Source organism: Crinia signifera, chromosome 3 (assembly GCF_055691185.1).
Source record: "Crinia signifera chromosome 3, ASM5569118v1, whole genome shotgun sequence".
In the NCBI taxonomy this organism is placed as follows: Eukaryota; Metazoa; Chordata; class Amphibia; order Anura; family Myobatrachidae; genus Crinia; species Crinia signifera.
In genome coordinates this window covers 143,203,923-143,220,245 of record NC_139219.1, presented here as the reverse complement: position 1 = coordinate 143,220,245, position 16,323 = coordinate 143,203,923, and the positions used below count along the sequence as shown (strand labels likewise).

Sequence of the window (16,323 nt, the reverse complement as noted above, 5' to 3'; positions counted from 1 at the left end):
CGACATAAAGAATGTACAGTTGAAAAAGTCAACATGACTTTCGATCGACATGGGTTTTTTCACAGTTTTTTTACCCGAATGTCGACACGATCCACATGGACACAGTTGGAAGTGAACCGCAGCCCCTCACATAGCTTGCTTCGCTAGCGATGCTTCAGGCACGTTGCTTTGCTGCGCTCAGCACACTATTTTATTCTCCCACCATGCCCTAGTGGATGGTAGGGCATGAAATACCGCCTGTTGCAACATCTCGGGTCAAAAAACAGTGAAAAAAACAATGTCGACCTCGCGACCTGTCGACTGAAAGTCATGTAGACTGTATCACCTGTACATTCTATATGTCGGTATTTTGACCTTGTCGGGATTTTAAATGTCGGGATTTTAAATGTCGGGATTTTGACCTTGTCGGTATTATGACCAATTCAGGGTTTTGACTCTGTCGGGATTTTGACTGCATCCCGTGTACACACGGTGAGATTTGACATTAGATTTTGACTATATAGTCAAAATCGCATGCAGATCGCACAGGTTTTTTACCTTGCGATCCCGATGTGCGCTCCCGTGACAGACAGGGCAGCAATGACTATATAGTGTAAATCTAATGCAGATTGTATGGATTGTATGTACATAGTACAGAGTTAGCAAAGATTGAATAGCACTCGAATCTTAAGTCGAATAGCAAGGGAATCTCACCGTGTGTACACACCATAATGAATGCTGGCATCCCATCTGTTGGGATGCTGAATGCATCCCCCATAAAACCTCTCTTTTCAGTCTGTGCAAACTTCTGGACTTCAAAACTTAAAATGCAGTTACTGTACCCATCTTTGGTGGCAAACACAGGATTTTAGAGAGGGGTTTTCATATTCAAAATGTTCCACTCTGCAGTGCATTGAAGTAAGTACGGGAGTCTTAGTTCCCGTTCTTAGTTAATGCAGTAGAAGTGGTTTTCAGACTCCCCATCTGGGATGATGATTGTCTCCCAGCATCAGCAACAACAACAGCAGCAGCAGTAGGCGTAGCACTCAAGAATCCTCCGGAAGAATCCAAAATGGGAGTGGAGTCAGTCATGTCTATGACCTGGCCTGCAGGACTACTTTCGATCCTGATTGAGGAAGAAATTGATGAGGCGGGAGTTGGTGGTGTAGCCTGCAGGCTTTTGGATACAACAAAACAGGGGGGGGGGGGGATTTAGGTGTCACTGGACTGCTTACATTGTTAGTTAAAGTATCTGAACTTGACAATGACTTTTGATGAATGCTCAGCAGGTGACGTGTGGTAGGATGTTCCTAGGTGGTTAGCATACTTACCCCTATTTATTACACTTTTACACATACTACATGTGGCAAGACAGTTGTCTGGATTTGGGTAGAAATAACTCCAGACTGAAGAGGTGGATTTTTTGGTCTTCTGCCCAGGCATGACAATTGGCTTTTTCATTTCACGACCAACAACAGTCTTCACCTGTGCCTTTTTTAATAAAACCCCATCACCATCTGAATCCTCCTTGTCAACTTCTTCCTCAGCACCAGCTACACCAATATCCTCATCCTGGTGTACTTCTATAGTGACATCCTCAATGTCAATATAAGCAATTGAACTGGCGGTGCTCCTCCCAGCACTTGCAGGGGTGTGCAAATGGTAAAAGTAGCTTTTTCTTCACGTCCAGTGTTGGGAAGGTCAGGCCTAGACATCGCAACCGCTGACACACTTGGACTCTCCTTGGGGATTTGTGATACCTCTGTGGAACGTACAGTTATTTCCTGCACTTTAGCCACTTTTTAAAAAAAATTGAGAGGGAGGAGGGCTTTAATCTGCATGAGAAGCTGAACCACGAACATAGTCCAAGGCTTTAAGGTGCCCAAACACATTATCAATTTGGGCTGATATCACCCGATCCCAGCAGATCGGGCCAAGATATCAGCCCAAATTGGATGTGTTTGACATCCACCGACCCGATTCACTGTCCAGTATGCATTGGGTCGAACCCTACAGATTGAACCTGCTGCCTCAACGCTGATTGGCTGAGAGATCTTTTGAATGTTTTTGTTCAAATTCTGCCACCCCAGGTCCGCTCAACATTTCCAAGACACTGCGGACTGCTCACCCCGATGCTGCACCCACTTATTACTCTCCTGCCCCCACAGTTCCCTGGGAATTTACATGGGATAAATCGCATGCAATTTATCCCATGTAAAAAATGTGCCAAAACGTTAGTGAGCTCTCCCGGGGAGCTGCCAAAGAGGGTCAGGTGAAATTTGTTCTGGTCTGACTAGTTACCAGGACAAGTCGGATTAGTGTATGGGGGCCTTTAGCCTTTCCTTGCCACTTCGTGTCCTGAATGGCATATTGACAATTTTACATTTCTCATCAGACAGTTAAAAAAAATGTAGTTTATTTTTAATTTTAGCTTCTTCTTACATGGGCTCTATGACATTGGGCATTGGCCTTAGCAGAGGACGTTATGGAATTGCATTGTCAATGTCATGACTAGTGGCAGCAGCTATAGCATTAGGAAGTGTCTCTGATCATTAAGTTCTGTGTCCTCCTGTATCAACACGAACCGCTGCTGCACTTATATGACAGAACAGGGCAGCACCCCTTTACAGAATGTAACAGCACCCATTTACTCAGCACACAGGGTAGCAATGCTTTATTTTTTTCAGGACAGGGCAGCTCCCCTGTACAGCAACAGAATCCCTGTATTTTTATTTCTACAGCACACACAGGACAGTGCTCCTTTATTTACTCAACACACAGGGCAGCACCATTTTATTTTCCAGGACAGAGCAGCTTCCCCTTATTTGTACAGCACATAGTGCAGCACTCCTTTACAGCAACAGTACACATGACAGATATCCTGTATTATTTCTAAGGCGCACACAGGACAGCGCTCCTTTATTTACTCAGCACACAGGGAAGCACCGCTTTATTTCTTCAGGACAGGGCAGCACCCCATTACAGCAACAGCACCATACCTCCCAACTTTTGAAGTTGGGAGGTCGGGATGTTCGCGCGGTGAAGCCGCGCGCGCTCCCGAAAAGGGGGTGTGACCGCAAGAAAAGGGGGCGTGGCCTCACAGGGTGACGCGAACTCCGGCCACGCCCCGTTTTCGCCGCTCGTCGGCGCTGAATAGACGCTGTGCGCATGCGCACAGCGTCTATTCTCGGCAAGCTGGGGGGGCTCCCAACTGTCCCCCCCACCGCGGGACAATGGCGGCCCTGGGCGGGACGCGGGAACGTCCCCGAATATCGGGACGTTCCCGCGGAAAGCGTGACAGTTGGGAGGTATGACAGCACACAGGACAGCAACCCTGTATTTATTTTACAGCACACAGGACAGCGCCCCTTTATTTTTACAGAGCACAGGACAGCACCCCAGTACAGCAGCACCCTGTACAGAACAGCACAACACCTGCACACACACAGCACAGGAGGACAGCAGCACCATGTACAGCACTCCAAGACAGCATTGTCCCCATGCCACCAGCAGACAGACAGCCAGAGGGCCATTTTCTACCCTCTCCAATGCTAGAGTGAAGATGGCACCAATCGGTGGGGTCTTATATAGGATCCAAAGAAAATCCAACAGCAGGATAAAGACGTTTTGCCTCGATCAGGGATCCAAGCCTGGCAGGAAAACCTGAGCCAGAATCGGATCCCACCTCGGATTGGGAAGTTCGGGATCTGAAGCCACCCATCCCTAATGACAATACAATTAATATGAACATTTGAGCAAACAAGATGCAAAACCAACCTAGCACATGCTGAGGGTTGCTGATGTGATGTTTGGCACAACAGCAGCAATAAACTATGATGGCACATCTGTAATCAGGATGCTGACAGTAAGGTTTTTGCAAAGTGTAAATTTCGCAGTGCATTTAAGATATATTTAAGATATAAAGACACATAGCAATTTAGTAGCTCATAGAAAAATATATTTAGTTTTACAATTGTGAAAAGTGCATTTAAAAAGCATAGCTGAATGGCAGTGTATTGTGTACTATAAAGCGCAGTGGGTATCAAAAAAATAATAAAATGATTAGTCCATATAAAGACAACCAGTAAAATATGTAAAGCATTAGATCTTTCAGTAATGAGCAATAACCATCCACCTTGTAGTTCCTCTTCTTATAGCAATTTTTCATTTCTGCTAGCTGCCCCTATTGCCTTTGTTTACATAGCACATCCCTACTGACTAGGACTGTTTGTGGATTTCTATAGCAATGGCTGCTCTTGGCTGAATTCCCACCATCACACCCACACTGTGAATGCACCTGTGCAAAGACTGCTGCCAGAGAACACCTGTCACACAGCCTGCCTGAGACCATTCCAGAACAGTGGAACAATGACTTATTTATAAAGGCAAACGCCACACAGGTACCGAATGTGGAAGTACATTGACAAATCTATTCATATATACAAGATGTATGAGGAAAAGAACATATACTTTACAAAGACCCACACTATTTTCATAATCATTAGCATGTATACCCCTAAAAAGAAACTGTTCCAATCTTAAGCAACCTTGTGTACACACTTGTACAATCTGCATAAGATCCAGATGAGATTTTGACTATATAGTCAAAATCTCATCTAGATCTCATGCAGATTGTATGGGTTTTATCCCAAGCGATCCAGAGGTGTTCAAGATACGCGCTCCCATATCTCAGCCAGAAAGTCTTGGCTGCCCTGTCTATATAGTGCAGATCTGCACTATATAGTCTAAATTGAATGCAGAAAGTGTAAATTGTATGCAGATAGTCTAAATTGTAATCTCATCTGGATCTTATGCAGATTGTACAAGTGTGTACACAAGGTTGCTTAAGATTAGAACAGTTTCTTTTTAGGGGTATACCCGGGGACGCTCGGCTATCTAAACAGATCAAAATGCAGTATATGGGGGGAAAGGGACTGGGGACACACACACTGAGTGTGATAGCGGTCTGCGTACGCTTCGCAAAAAGCTTCCTTTATACTGCATTTTGATCCGTTTAGATAGCCGAGCGTCCCCGGGTCTCCGTAACATACCGATTCACCCGCTTAGTAGTGTGGTATCTGGCGTCAGACTCAATGTACTAGCGAAACGGTCCTACATTGGCGGAGCCTAGACAGCCGATACCATCTGTCTCCCGCTAACACCATTACGGTGTTGGGAGCTCGTGAGTGGCACCACTGTCCCAGGGCCAACTAAGCGGACCCACGTGTGTAAGACAACAGGGGAGACAGCTGTGCAATTTGACACCCCTTCTCCCGTTATGCCAGCCAGACCACACAGCCTGCTATCAGTACCGCTGTGAACAATTAAGCAGAGTCGGGATCACACCCGGATCCAGCAACAATCTCTACATTGCATATTGTTGCAACAAATTGGTGCAGCGGCACCTTACAAAAAGTAAAAACACCCAATTATTCACGAGATTGTCATTGCCCATACACACCAGGGGATCAAGGGAAGCTATCAGATCTGCTACTTTTTTGATTATAGGGAAAACAGACTGGGGGCCCACTGAGTGTAGATTTTTAATCACACTGTGTTGTATGTCTTGTATTGTGGTTTTATTTTTCGCAACTATTTTAACCAATATATTAAAAGTTACATTTTATGTGTCAAATTCTTAGGTGCACCAGCAGCAGACATTCACATGGTTACTGCCCAAAAAGAATGAACCATTAAAGTATGGATTAATCTGCCCACACTTGCAATCTCTGCCCACATGTATATGCCTAGTCTGGCAATTGCTTTCTATGCCAAATGTGTATGTTGCAGAAATGCGTGCGAACCGTTTACATTTTTGCTCGGACCCAGATTTTTCTAAATATGAAAGAACTAGATAGTGGGAGATTCAATCTGTTAAAAAAAATATTTGATTGGTTTTATTGAAAGGCATAGTATAGTAAATATACAGCAGAACAAAATCTTCAAAAAATTCTAAAGCAGCCCTGGGTAAAATAGCACTAGTATAACCGTAGGCTGTTATTAATTAACATTTGAAGAATTCACATCTCAGATATTAACACAGTGAATTTAGAATTCTTTTTAGTATTTGTTGGAATGAAGTTTGAGTAAACCACCTGTATAGCCAGCAGCAGAAATGATGTAAAAAAGATCTGCAGGGATTGATACTACATATGCATGGTCAATTTTTTTAATCAACTTTCAGCTAGAACAAATAAAAGTTACATAAAGTAATTGCTGGGAATAGATCCAGATGCGATTACAATTTAGACTATCTGCATACAATTTACACTATCTGCATTCAATTTAGACTATATAGTGCAGATCTGCACTATATAGACAGGGCAGCCAAGACTTTCTGGTTAAGATATGGGAGCGCGCATCTTGAACGCATCTGGATCGCTTGGGATAAAACCCATACAATCTGCATGAGATCCAGATAAGATTTTGACTATATAGTCAAAATCTTATCTGGATCTTATGCAGATTGTATCAGTGTGTACACAGCATTAGCTCTAAACTGCTAGAATGAAAACATTTGCAGCAAAGAAACACCAAGTTTGACATGAATCTGGATATATAGACAGTATAAAAGATGCTATATTGTAGTTATATAATACAGATATTTCAGAAGAGATTTAGAAAATATTTCATAACTCTTGGATGGATTCGCGACCATGTGGATATGCTCAATTATTTTGACCTACATACCACAGGGTCTACCATGCTCCTGTTGGCCCATAGACTACCGTTACACCATGATACAGAATGGAACCCACATGTGCCACATACCGGGCCTAATTCAGTCTGTATCTTAAAGAACATTTTTTTTGTAATGGCCAAAACCATGTTGCACTGCATATGGGACAGAGGTGGAGAGAAAGTTAAGCCACACGGGGTGATTTCTGCTAGCCTAAATACTGAGTGATACAGGCTAGGGAAATAGCCCTTGTGCTTCCATGCGGCTAGATCACCCATACACACGTAGCAATGTGTGTGTATGGGCGATCTGTGCTAAGTGTGTAGGCGAGTATAGGGGCCAGTATGTATATGCTCGAGTACTCCAATATTTGTGCTGCATGCAATCATTGCTAAGCATAGAATTTCTGGGTCCTATGGAAATATAGCTTTAAAACATTGGCTCCCATGTTGGAATTCCCTCAGATGTTTTCGGGCGATACACTCCTAATCTATTATATTAAAATGTCCAGAAAGTATGTGTTCTGTAGTCATCAAATGATCTAAGTGACATTGCTGCATTTTGAGCAACATGCTTACTGTACCAATAATTATGGCTTTGCCTGATTTCAAAAGGAGCCATTATTATACAGTATTTTAAGAAGTGATGAGCGATGGCTGCAATTATCAGAAGTTTTAACCACCAACCTCTTTATTTGACATACGTTAGCTACAGTATTTGTACAGTACGTAGTCTAGGTCTAATATTTTCATATTTAAGCATATTTAATGAGCGGGTCGCCGCCCCGTGCATATGTAATGAGTGGGACCTGCTCATTTCATATGCACAGCACTGGGTCAGCGCATTAGATGTGTACTGGGCGGGACCAGCAAAGCGCTCACTACTGCCTGGGTCGCCTGTCAGTTCAGCCAGTGGTGCCCACCGCAGACTCAACTGGCGCTGCTCCCCCAAGCCGCCACAAGGTCTGCCACATATGTAGCTACGCCACTGTATAACCCTGAGATTGTTCCTAGTGTTCAGCAACATAAGGGAGAACATCCACCACCAATAAAAGATACACTGCTCCACTAAAGGACTATAGGGGCGAAATGTAATAGGGTGCAATTATTTAGATATGTGCGATTTTTGGTCAAAAAGTCTGAATTCGCACATGGTGGTAAAAATTGCACTTTCTGCCACGAAATTTACACATTTTGACGTGGCGATTTTTGGTCACCCTTCAATTCACATCCAGATGTTTTCCCATTATAAAGTATACAACTCGCAAATGTAATAGGGTGCGATTTTTGGTAAAGGTTACTAAAAATCACAAAAACAATACACCAGGTTCTGACCGACGAATTTGACAGAACCACGCACAGATCATTAAAATATGTGCATGGTTCTGTCTTAAAAAATGTGTAAAAGTTAAAATAAAATAAAAATGGCGTGGGGTCCCCCCTCCTGAGCATAACTAGTCTCATTGAGCCGGACCTGGTTCCAAAAATACAGGGGGACAGAAAGTGTAGGTATCCTTTGTATTTCTGAAACCAGCCCCGGACTCTTAAGCCGGTCCTTGTTCCAATACTACGGGGGACAAAAAACTGTGGGTCCCCCATATTTTGGAACCAGCACTGGGCTCCAACAGCCCGTGGTGTCATGCCACACCCGGGGGACACGTTTTTACGCAAAGTCCCCTGGCCGTACCATGCGCACCGTGGCTGGGGTACCTGGGGAAGTGGGGAACCCCTCAATAAAGGGATGTGTCCCCCTCCCTCCTGGCTTTACCCATCTAGGGCTGAAGCCCGGCAATGTCCCCGGGGTCCCTAAGCAGTGGATGAAGGGCTGATATGTGTCAAATTTAATTGAAAAAAAAAAAGCTTTTTACAGTCGAACAACAAGTCCCAGCATGCGGGGCATTTATTGGCCCCTTGCTTTAAAAAATAAATCGCACCCTATTTAATTTCGGGGTTTTTCCAAAAATGTGCGATTTTAAAACATGACTAAAAATCGCACCCTATTACATTTCGCCCTAGATATTAGAACATGACTTCATAGCTTGTAGGAAAATATTCTAAAGCAAAAAAATCCAAAATCATATACTGTACACATTATTTTTGTAATTTCCTTACCAATGGCAGAGGCTTGTACATTACTTATTACATACAGCATGGAAGGAACTTCAAAGATTAACTAAAGCTATTAGAATTAACGAAACATACCAGAACTGAATCCAGTTTCTGTTTCACTTTCATCATTCGCATTGATGATCTTGCAGCAATGGCAGAAGCTTGGAATGTGAGACCATCAGTGTGACCTGTATCACTGACATCACTGGAAGTATGCACAGATTCTGCTTCAAGTTGGGCAACTAAAATTTGACAAAATATGAGAAAAAATTAAAAAACTTATTGATAAAATATACACACCTACTGTAGCTACACAATCATATTTCAACAAAAAATCTTGGTACAAAACATGTATTTGTGGTCATTTAATCCATGTACATTGTATGGAGCTTATAAAAAATCTCCACTCCATGTTAGCTTATATATTAACAATAGCCCCCTCCCCCCCCCTCCTCCACTCCCAATTGGCTACTTCTGCATGAACAACTCACATTCCAATTGGCTAGTTCTGCATGAACAACTCACTTTTAGGTTCTAGGTTTATTTAACAGGAGACAGTTAATTTATAAGAGCAGCTGTCTTCTCCTATATACCAAGCACATAACGTTTAGGAGTTTATCGCCACTAGCTGATGCCATCTTCTGGTGGTGATGGCATGCTCTTTGGAATAGAAAGAGCTGTGGAAATGTGAGCAAAGTTACTAAATGCAAAAAAAATACATGTGTTATTATATGGAGATAAGCTTATCAGGGCAACTATCCCAGCATGAATACATTTATAAACATCCCTTAACCCCTTAAGGACGCGGCCTATTTGAGCCCAAAGGACGCAGCCCTATTTTTCAAATCAGACATGTGTCAATTTATGTGGGAATAACTTTATAATGCTTTTACTTATCCAACTGATTTTGAGATTGTTTTCTCGTGACACATTGTACTTTAAGTTAGTGGCAAATTTTGGTCGATACAGTCTGTGTTTTTTTGTGAAAAATACCAAAATTTTGAAAAAATATGTTAAATTTTCTGCTTGTGAGACAAATAATCATACCACTCAAAATAGTTAATAACTAACAAAGACCATATGTCTACTTTATGTTGCCATCATTATTTCAACCTCCTTTTAATTTTTTTGGACACTAGGAGGCTTAAAATATAAATAGCAAATTCTCAAATTTTCAAGAAAATTTCAAACACTGATTTTTTTAGGGACCAGTTCAGTTCTGATGTGACTTTGAGGGACTTGTATGTGAGACACCCCCATAAATGATGCCATTTCAAAAACTGCACCCCTCACAGTATTCAAAACAGCATTTTGGAAGTTTGTTAACCCTTTAGGTGTTTCACAGGAATTAAAACAAAGTGTAGGTGAAATTTCAAAATTTCATTTTTTTAGCAGATTTTCAATTTTAATAAATTTTTCTAAGGAACACAGTAGATTTTACTAGAGAAATGTGACAAAAAATTGATTCCCCCAATTCTTTTGTTTTCATAAATATCCTATATGTGGCCCTAGTGTGCACGTTGACCAAACCACAGGCTTCATAATAGAAGGAGCACCTACTTGATTTTGGAGCCTCCTTTTTATGAGATTATTTTTTATGCACCATGTAGGTTTCTAGGCACCATAAGATGCTAAAAGTTAGGAACCTCCCCCACAAGTGACCCCATTTTGCAAACTACACCCCTCAGGGAATTTATCTAGGGGTATAGTGTACATTTCAAACTCCCAGGGGTTTCACCAATTTTGGTACAACTGGGCTGTGAAAATGCAAAATTAAATTTTTTTACACAAAAATGCAGTTCTGGCTCAAAATTTTTCATTTTCACAAGGAATGAAGGAGACAAAGCACCCCAAAATCTGTGCCGCAATTTCTCCCGAGTACGGCAATGCCTCATATGTGACCAAAAAATACCATTTGGGTGCATGGCAGGACTCAGAAGGGAAGGAGTGATATTTGGATTTTGCAGCACAGATTCTGGTGGAATGAATGGTGGGTGCTATGTCGCATTAGCAAGACCCCCGAAGCACCAATACAGTGGAACCCCCCCACAAGTGACCCCATTTTGCAAACTACACCCCTCAGGGAATTCATCTATGGGTATAGTGAGTACTTTGACCCCACTGGTGTTTTGTCAAATTGTTAGGCATCGATACGTGAAAATGAAAAATGTCATTTTTTCCATTAATTTGTAGATTCACCCCATAATTTTATACTTCCACAAAGGGCAATAGTAGAAAAAGCACCCCAAAATTTGTTACACAATTTCTCCTGAGTATGGCAATACCCCATATATGGTTGTAAAACGCTATTTGGGCAGACAGCAGGCTTCAGAAGGGAAGGTGCACCATTTGGCGTTTTTGGCGCAGATTTTGCTGGAATGGTTTTCATGCGCCATGTTGCATTTGCAGAACCCCTGTTGTATCAGAGCAGTCAAAAACCCCAACAAGTGATACCATTTTGTAAACTACACCCCTCAAGGAACTCATCTATGGGTATAGTGAGTACTTTGACCCCACTGGTGTTTTGTCAAATTGTTAGGCATCGATACGTGAAAATAAAAAATTTCATTTTTTCCATTAATTTGTAGATTCACCCCATAATTTTATACTTCCACAAAGGGCAATAGTAGAAAAAGCACCCCAAAATTTGTTACACAATTTCTCCTGAGTATGGCAATACCCCATATATGGTTGTAAAACGCTATTTGGGCAGACAGCAGGCTTCAGAAGGGAAGGAGTGCCATTTTATCACAGAGTTTGCTGGAATGGTTTTCGGGCGCCATCTTGCATTTGCAGAGCCCATATTGTACCTGTGCAGTGGAAATCCCAAGCAAGTGATACCTTTTTGTTACTAGCCCCCCTCATGGAACTCACTTACGGCCGTAGTGAGCATTTTGACTCCACTGGTGTTTTGTCAAATTGTTATGGGCTGTGAAAATAAAAAAAAACTAATTTTTTCGATTAATATGTAGCTTTAGATCAAAATGTGCCATTTTCACAAGGGTTAATAGGAGAAATTGTGTAACATATTATGGGGTGCTTTTTCTCCTGAGTATGGCAATAGCATATATGTGTTTGTAAATTTCTGTTTGGACACATGGCAAGACTCAGAAGGGAAGGTAATGGCATGCGGCTCTTTGTACAAGCTGTGTGGAGTACATTAAAATTCAAGGGAAGTGTGATATATCTTAAAACAATCTTTGATACACAAGCCGGGTTGTGTGGGGCAGGTTTCACATTGGAAAGTTGTGTCCTTTCTTATCCCCTTTTTGTAGCATACTCTACATCGTTTCTGGGACCTTCCTTTCTTTCCAGTGTGGGGGACTTCACTCGGAAAATGTTGCCCTGGTACAATTCGCGAGGCCTCGCTTCCAGAAGTACTAGGGCCCCCCTGTTCCTGGTTGCCAAAAATAAGGGCCTTTATTACTGCCTCTTGGTACTCCAGGAATGTCCCCCTTTGGCCTGCACATCGATGTAGTACAAATGCGTTGTACAGTGCCATTTGTACTATGTGTACAGCTAATTTTTTATACCAGAACCTTGTTTTTCTCATGGCACTGTAAGGCTTCAGCACTTGATCTGACAGGTCGACCCCCCCCCCCATGTACCTATTATAATCCACAATGCAGTTGGGTTTTGAGGTTTCGGTACTTGTGCCCCGCACTGGGACAGGGGTGCTGCTATGGCCATGCACTGTTGTCAAGATAAGGACATCTCTCTTGTCCCTATACTTGACACACAGTACATTGTCGCTGCATAATGCCCTGCTCTCGCCCCTTCTAAGTGTTTGCCCAAGCAGCGACCTAGGGAGGCTTCTATTATTTTTACGTGCAGTGCCGCATGCCACAGTACTTCTGGAAGCGAGGCTTTTGAATAAAGGGACGCTGGTATAGAAATTATCCAGGTACAGGTGGTATCCCTGGTCCAGCAGTGGGTGCACCAAATCCCATACTATCTTCCCACTAATTCCGAGTAAGGGGGGGCATTGTGGGGGGTCTATTTTTGTGTCTCTACCTTCATATATCCTAAATTTGTGTGTGTACCCTGATGTACTCTCACACAGCTTGTACATCTTCACGCCATACCTTGCCCTCTTACTTGGCAGGTACTGGCGGAATTGGAGCCTCCCTTTGAAATGTACCAGGGACTCATCTATTGAAATGTGCTTCTCGGGGATGTATGCCTGGGCAAACTTGGTACTAAAATGGTCTATTAGGGGTCTAAGTTTATATAACCGGTCATAATTGGGGTCATCCCGGGGTGGGCACTGTGCATTATCCCTATAATGGAGAAACCTAAGGATCGCTTCGAAGCGGGTCCTTGACATAGCCACACGGAACATTGGTGTATTGTATAAGATGACTGCGCTCCAGTAGGACCTAATCGTGGGCTTCTTCACTAGCCCCATGCACAGTACAAGGCCCCAAAATATAACCATTTCATTTTTATGTACAGGGGTCAACTTGCGGGGCTGGGCATAATTAGAGGTGGGGTTTTGCTCAATAAATTGTTGGGCATAAACATTAGTCTGGGTGACCATTAGATCAACTAAATCATCACAAAATTTTTTTTTAAAAAAGTCCAGCTCTCTGAACCCTGCTGAATTGAATTGTATTCCTGGATTCCCTGTGAACTCAGGGACCTGGGGTACGTAGTTTTCAGGGGTTGTCCATGTGGGGTCAGAGGACTCGACTACTGCAGTGGGAGTCCTGCGTTGCCTCCTCGGGGGTTCATCAGAGTCACTAGATGATGAAGAGGATGACAAACGGAAATTTGTCTCATCCTCGCTAGCAGACTCAGTTTCAGAGGCCAGAAACGCGTATGCCTCCTCGGCAGTATATGTTCGTTGGGCCATAGTTTTATTGGTGTATGTATTTATGAGGTGCTTCAACACGTGTGGGGTTTTGTAGCACTGACAATGTGCAAATGCACTGCAAAAAATATGGTGTGCGAATGCACTGAAAAATTATGGGGTACAAATGCACTGAAAAATTATGGTGTACAAGTAACGCACAGAAAAAATTATGGGGTACAAATGCACCGAAAAATGATGGGGTACGAATAACGCACAGAAAAAATTATGGGGTACAAATGCACCGAAAAATTATGGGGTACGAGTAACGCACAGAAAAAATTATGGGGTACAAATGCACCGAAAAATTATGGGGTATGAATAACGCACAGAAAAAATTATGGGGTACAAATGCACCGAAAAATTATGGGGTACGAGTAACACACAGAAAAAATTATGGGGTACAAATGCACCGAAAAATTATGGGGTACGAATAACGCACAGAAAAAATTATGGGGTACAAATGCACCAAAAAATTATGGGGTACGAGTAACGCACAGAAAAAATTATGGGGTACAAATGCACCGAAAAATTATGGGGTACGAGTAACGCACAGAAAAAATTATGGGGTACAAATGCACCGAAAAATTATGGGGTACGAATAACGCACAGGAAAATTAAGGTGTACGGATAAGGTACAGAAAAATTATACGGATCACAACACACAAAATTAGGTGGTGACTACAGGGAGGGTGATCACAGCACAGATGACCACAGGGAGGGTGATCCCAGCACAGATGACCACAGGGAGGGTGATATAGGCAGGGGTGACCACAGGGAGGGTGATCCCAGCACAGATGACCACAGGGAGGGTGATATAGGCAGGGGTGACCACAGGGAGGGTGATCCCAGCACAGATGACCACAGGGAGGGTGATCACAGCACAGATGACCACAGGGAGGGTGATCCCAGCACAGATGACCACAGGGAGGGTGATATAGGCAGGGGTATTGTGGTGATCAGCGCAATTTTACACAGCCTAAACAGCCTAAACTCTAACACAGCTCTGACACAGCTCTGACACAGCTTCTCCTTCAGAGGCTCTAACACGAGTGAGCCCGGGAAGAGAAGCAAAACATCCCTTTTTCAATAGAAAGGCTGTGATTGGTTAGTCAGGACTGACTGACCAATCACAGCGATCGGCGGGGCGGGACCACTCTGATTGGTCCGCCGGCGCACTGACACGATCGGCTGCTGTCGAAGACAGCAGCCATCTTTACTATGTCGCCTTGTCAATTGACAAGGCGACATGACACGGCGGGGACGTACCGGTACGGCAAGGTGCGCAAACTACCCCGCTGCCGTGACGTACCGGTACGTCCGCGGGCGGGAAGGGGTTAAACTAGTGAATGAGCAATACATATACCCCTATTTCTTTTACAATAATTGTACAGGTTGAGTCTCCCATATCTGGAAGTATTTTGGGGGGTTTCCATAGTTGAGAATTTGCCCAGCATAATGTGATATCGTGTGGATGGGACCCATAATGAAACAAAAAATAAATGTAAGTTTTATTTACATTTTCCCATCCAATCCAATTACAGATGTGTCCTCATATATCTCGCTATGGCATGTAGCACAGGATGCCTGTAGCAATGGACTATAAGGTTCGTTACAATTCTGCTTATGGCAGGATTTTTTTCCCCGAAAATGCATCTTTGTGGCAACGCAATGTAACTAGGATAAACAAAGAGACTGCTCAATTATATATACTGTATGACACTGTATACAGGGGTGGACTAAGCCTACGGGGGGCGGGGCACTTTAGACAGGGGGGCCCGCTCCCATGTGCCATTACTGGCTGCAAACTGCACGGGAGAATATTACACTGTCAAAACACAGTGTAAAGGCAGTATAAACTTGGTCAATGGGTAACTGCAGGGTGGGGGAGTAATATATATATATATATATATATATATATATATATATATATATATATATATATATATATATATATATATATATATATATATATATATATATATATATATATAGCAGGATGTGTGGGCGGCGGCACTCGAATAAACAGACACAGCAGGCAGATTTCCCAACGTTTCAAGACCACTAGGTCCCTTTATCAAGGTGCATGTGAAGGTCTTCACATGCACCTTGATAAAGGGACCTAGTGGTCTTGAAACGTTGGGAAATCTGCCTGCTGTGTCTGTTTATTCGAGTGCCGCCGCCCACACATCCTGCTATATTCTGCCTGCTTTCTGCAGCCAGCACGGAGGGCACCGATTTACTTTCTATATCCCTTGGAGGGGTAATTATACTGCCACCTGTTGTGGAGTGCCGACCTCAGGACATTATATATATATATATATATATACACACACAAACACACCACATGAAAAGCCTGTGTGTGTCCCTCTGTACATTACTCTGTAGGAGACCTCACAGGCTAGGCGCTGCCTCTGATTTAAAACCCTCCCATGATGCTGCTGCTGCTATCGTCTATGGGCCTGAGAAGCATGTGATGAGCTCCATAAATCAGAGCTCAGCACAAGCATCTCAGCCTCTTACCTCTTGTGCAAGTCTCACTGGTCAACTCCCAGTAATGCACTGCACACTTGTGGAGTCAGTGTGCCTTGGCTCCCATAGGTGAAGCTGCAGCACTACCCCACTCCCATGCACAAAACCTTTAGCTAAAATAAAATAAATGCTGACCACAGGGGGCCCTAGATAGAGGGGGGACCAGGGGTACA

The 16,323-nt window shown here is 43.1% G+C and overlaps 1 protein-coding gene across 6 annotated transcripts in view; it reads right to left on the bottom strand.

The window, feature by feature from the left end:
• The window catches only part of AHI1 (Abelson helper integration site 1), a 274,949-nt gene that overhangs the window by 153,334 nt on the left and 105,292 nt on the right, over positions 1–16,323 (bottom strand). For all 6 annotated transcript variants that reach the window (XM_083176645.1, XM_083176644.1, XM_083176648.1 and 3 more), the window contains one exon: positions 8,860–9,008. In XM_083176645.1, coding sequence (XP_083032771.1) covers positions 8,860–9,008 — 149 coding nt within the window. The remainder of the gene's footprint in view (positions 1–8,859; positions 9,009–16,323) is intronic.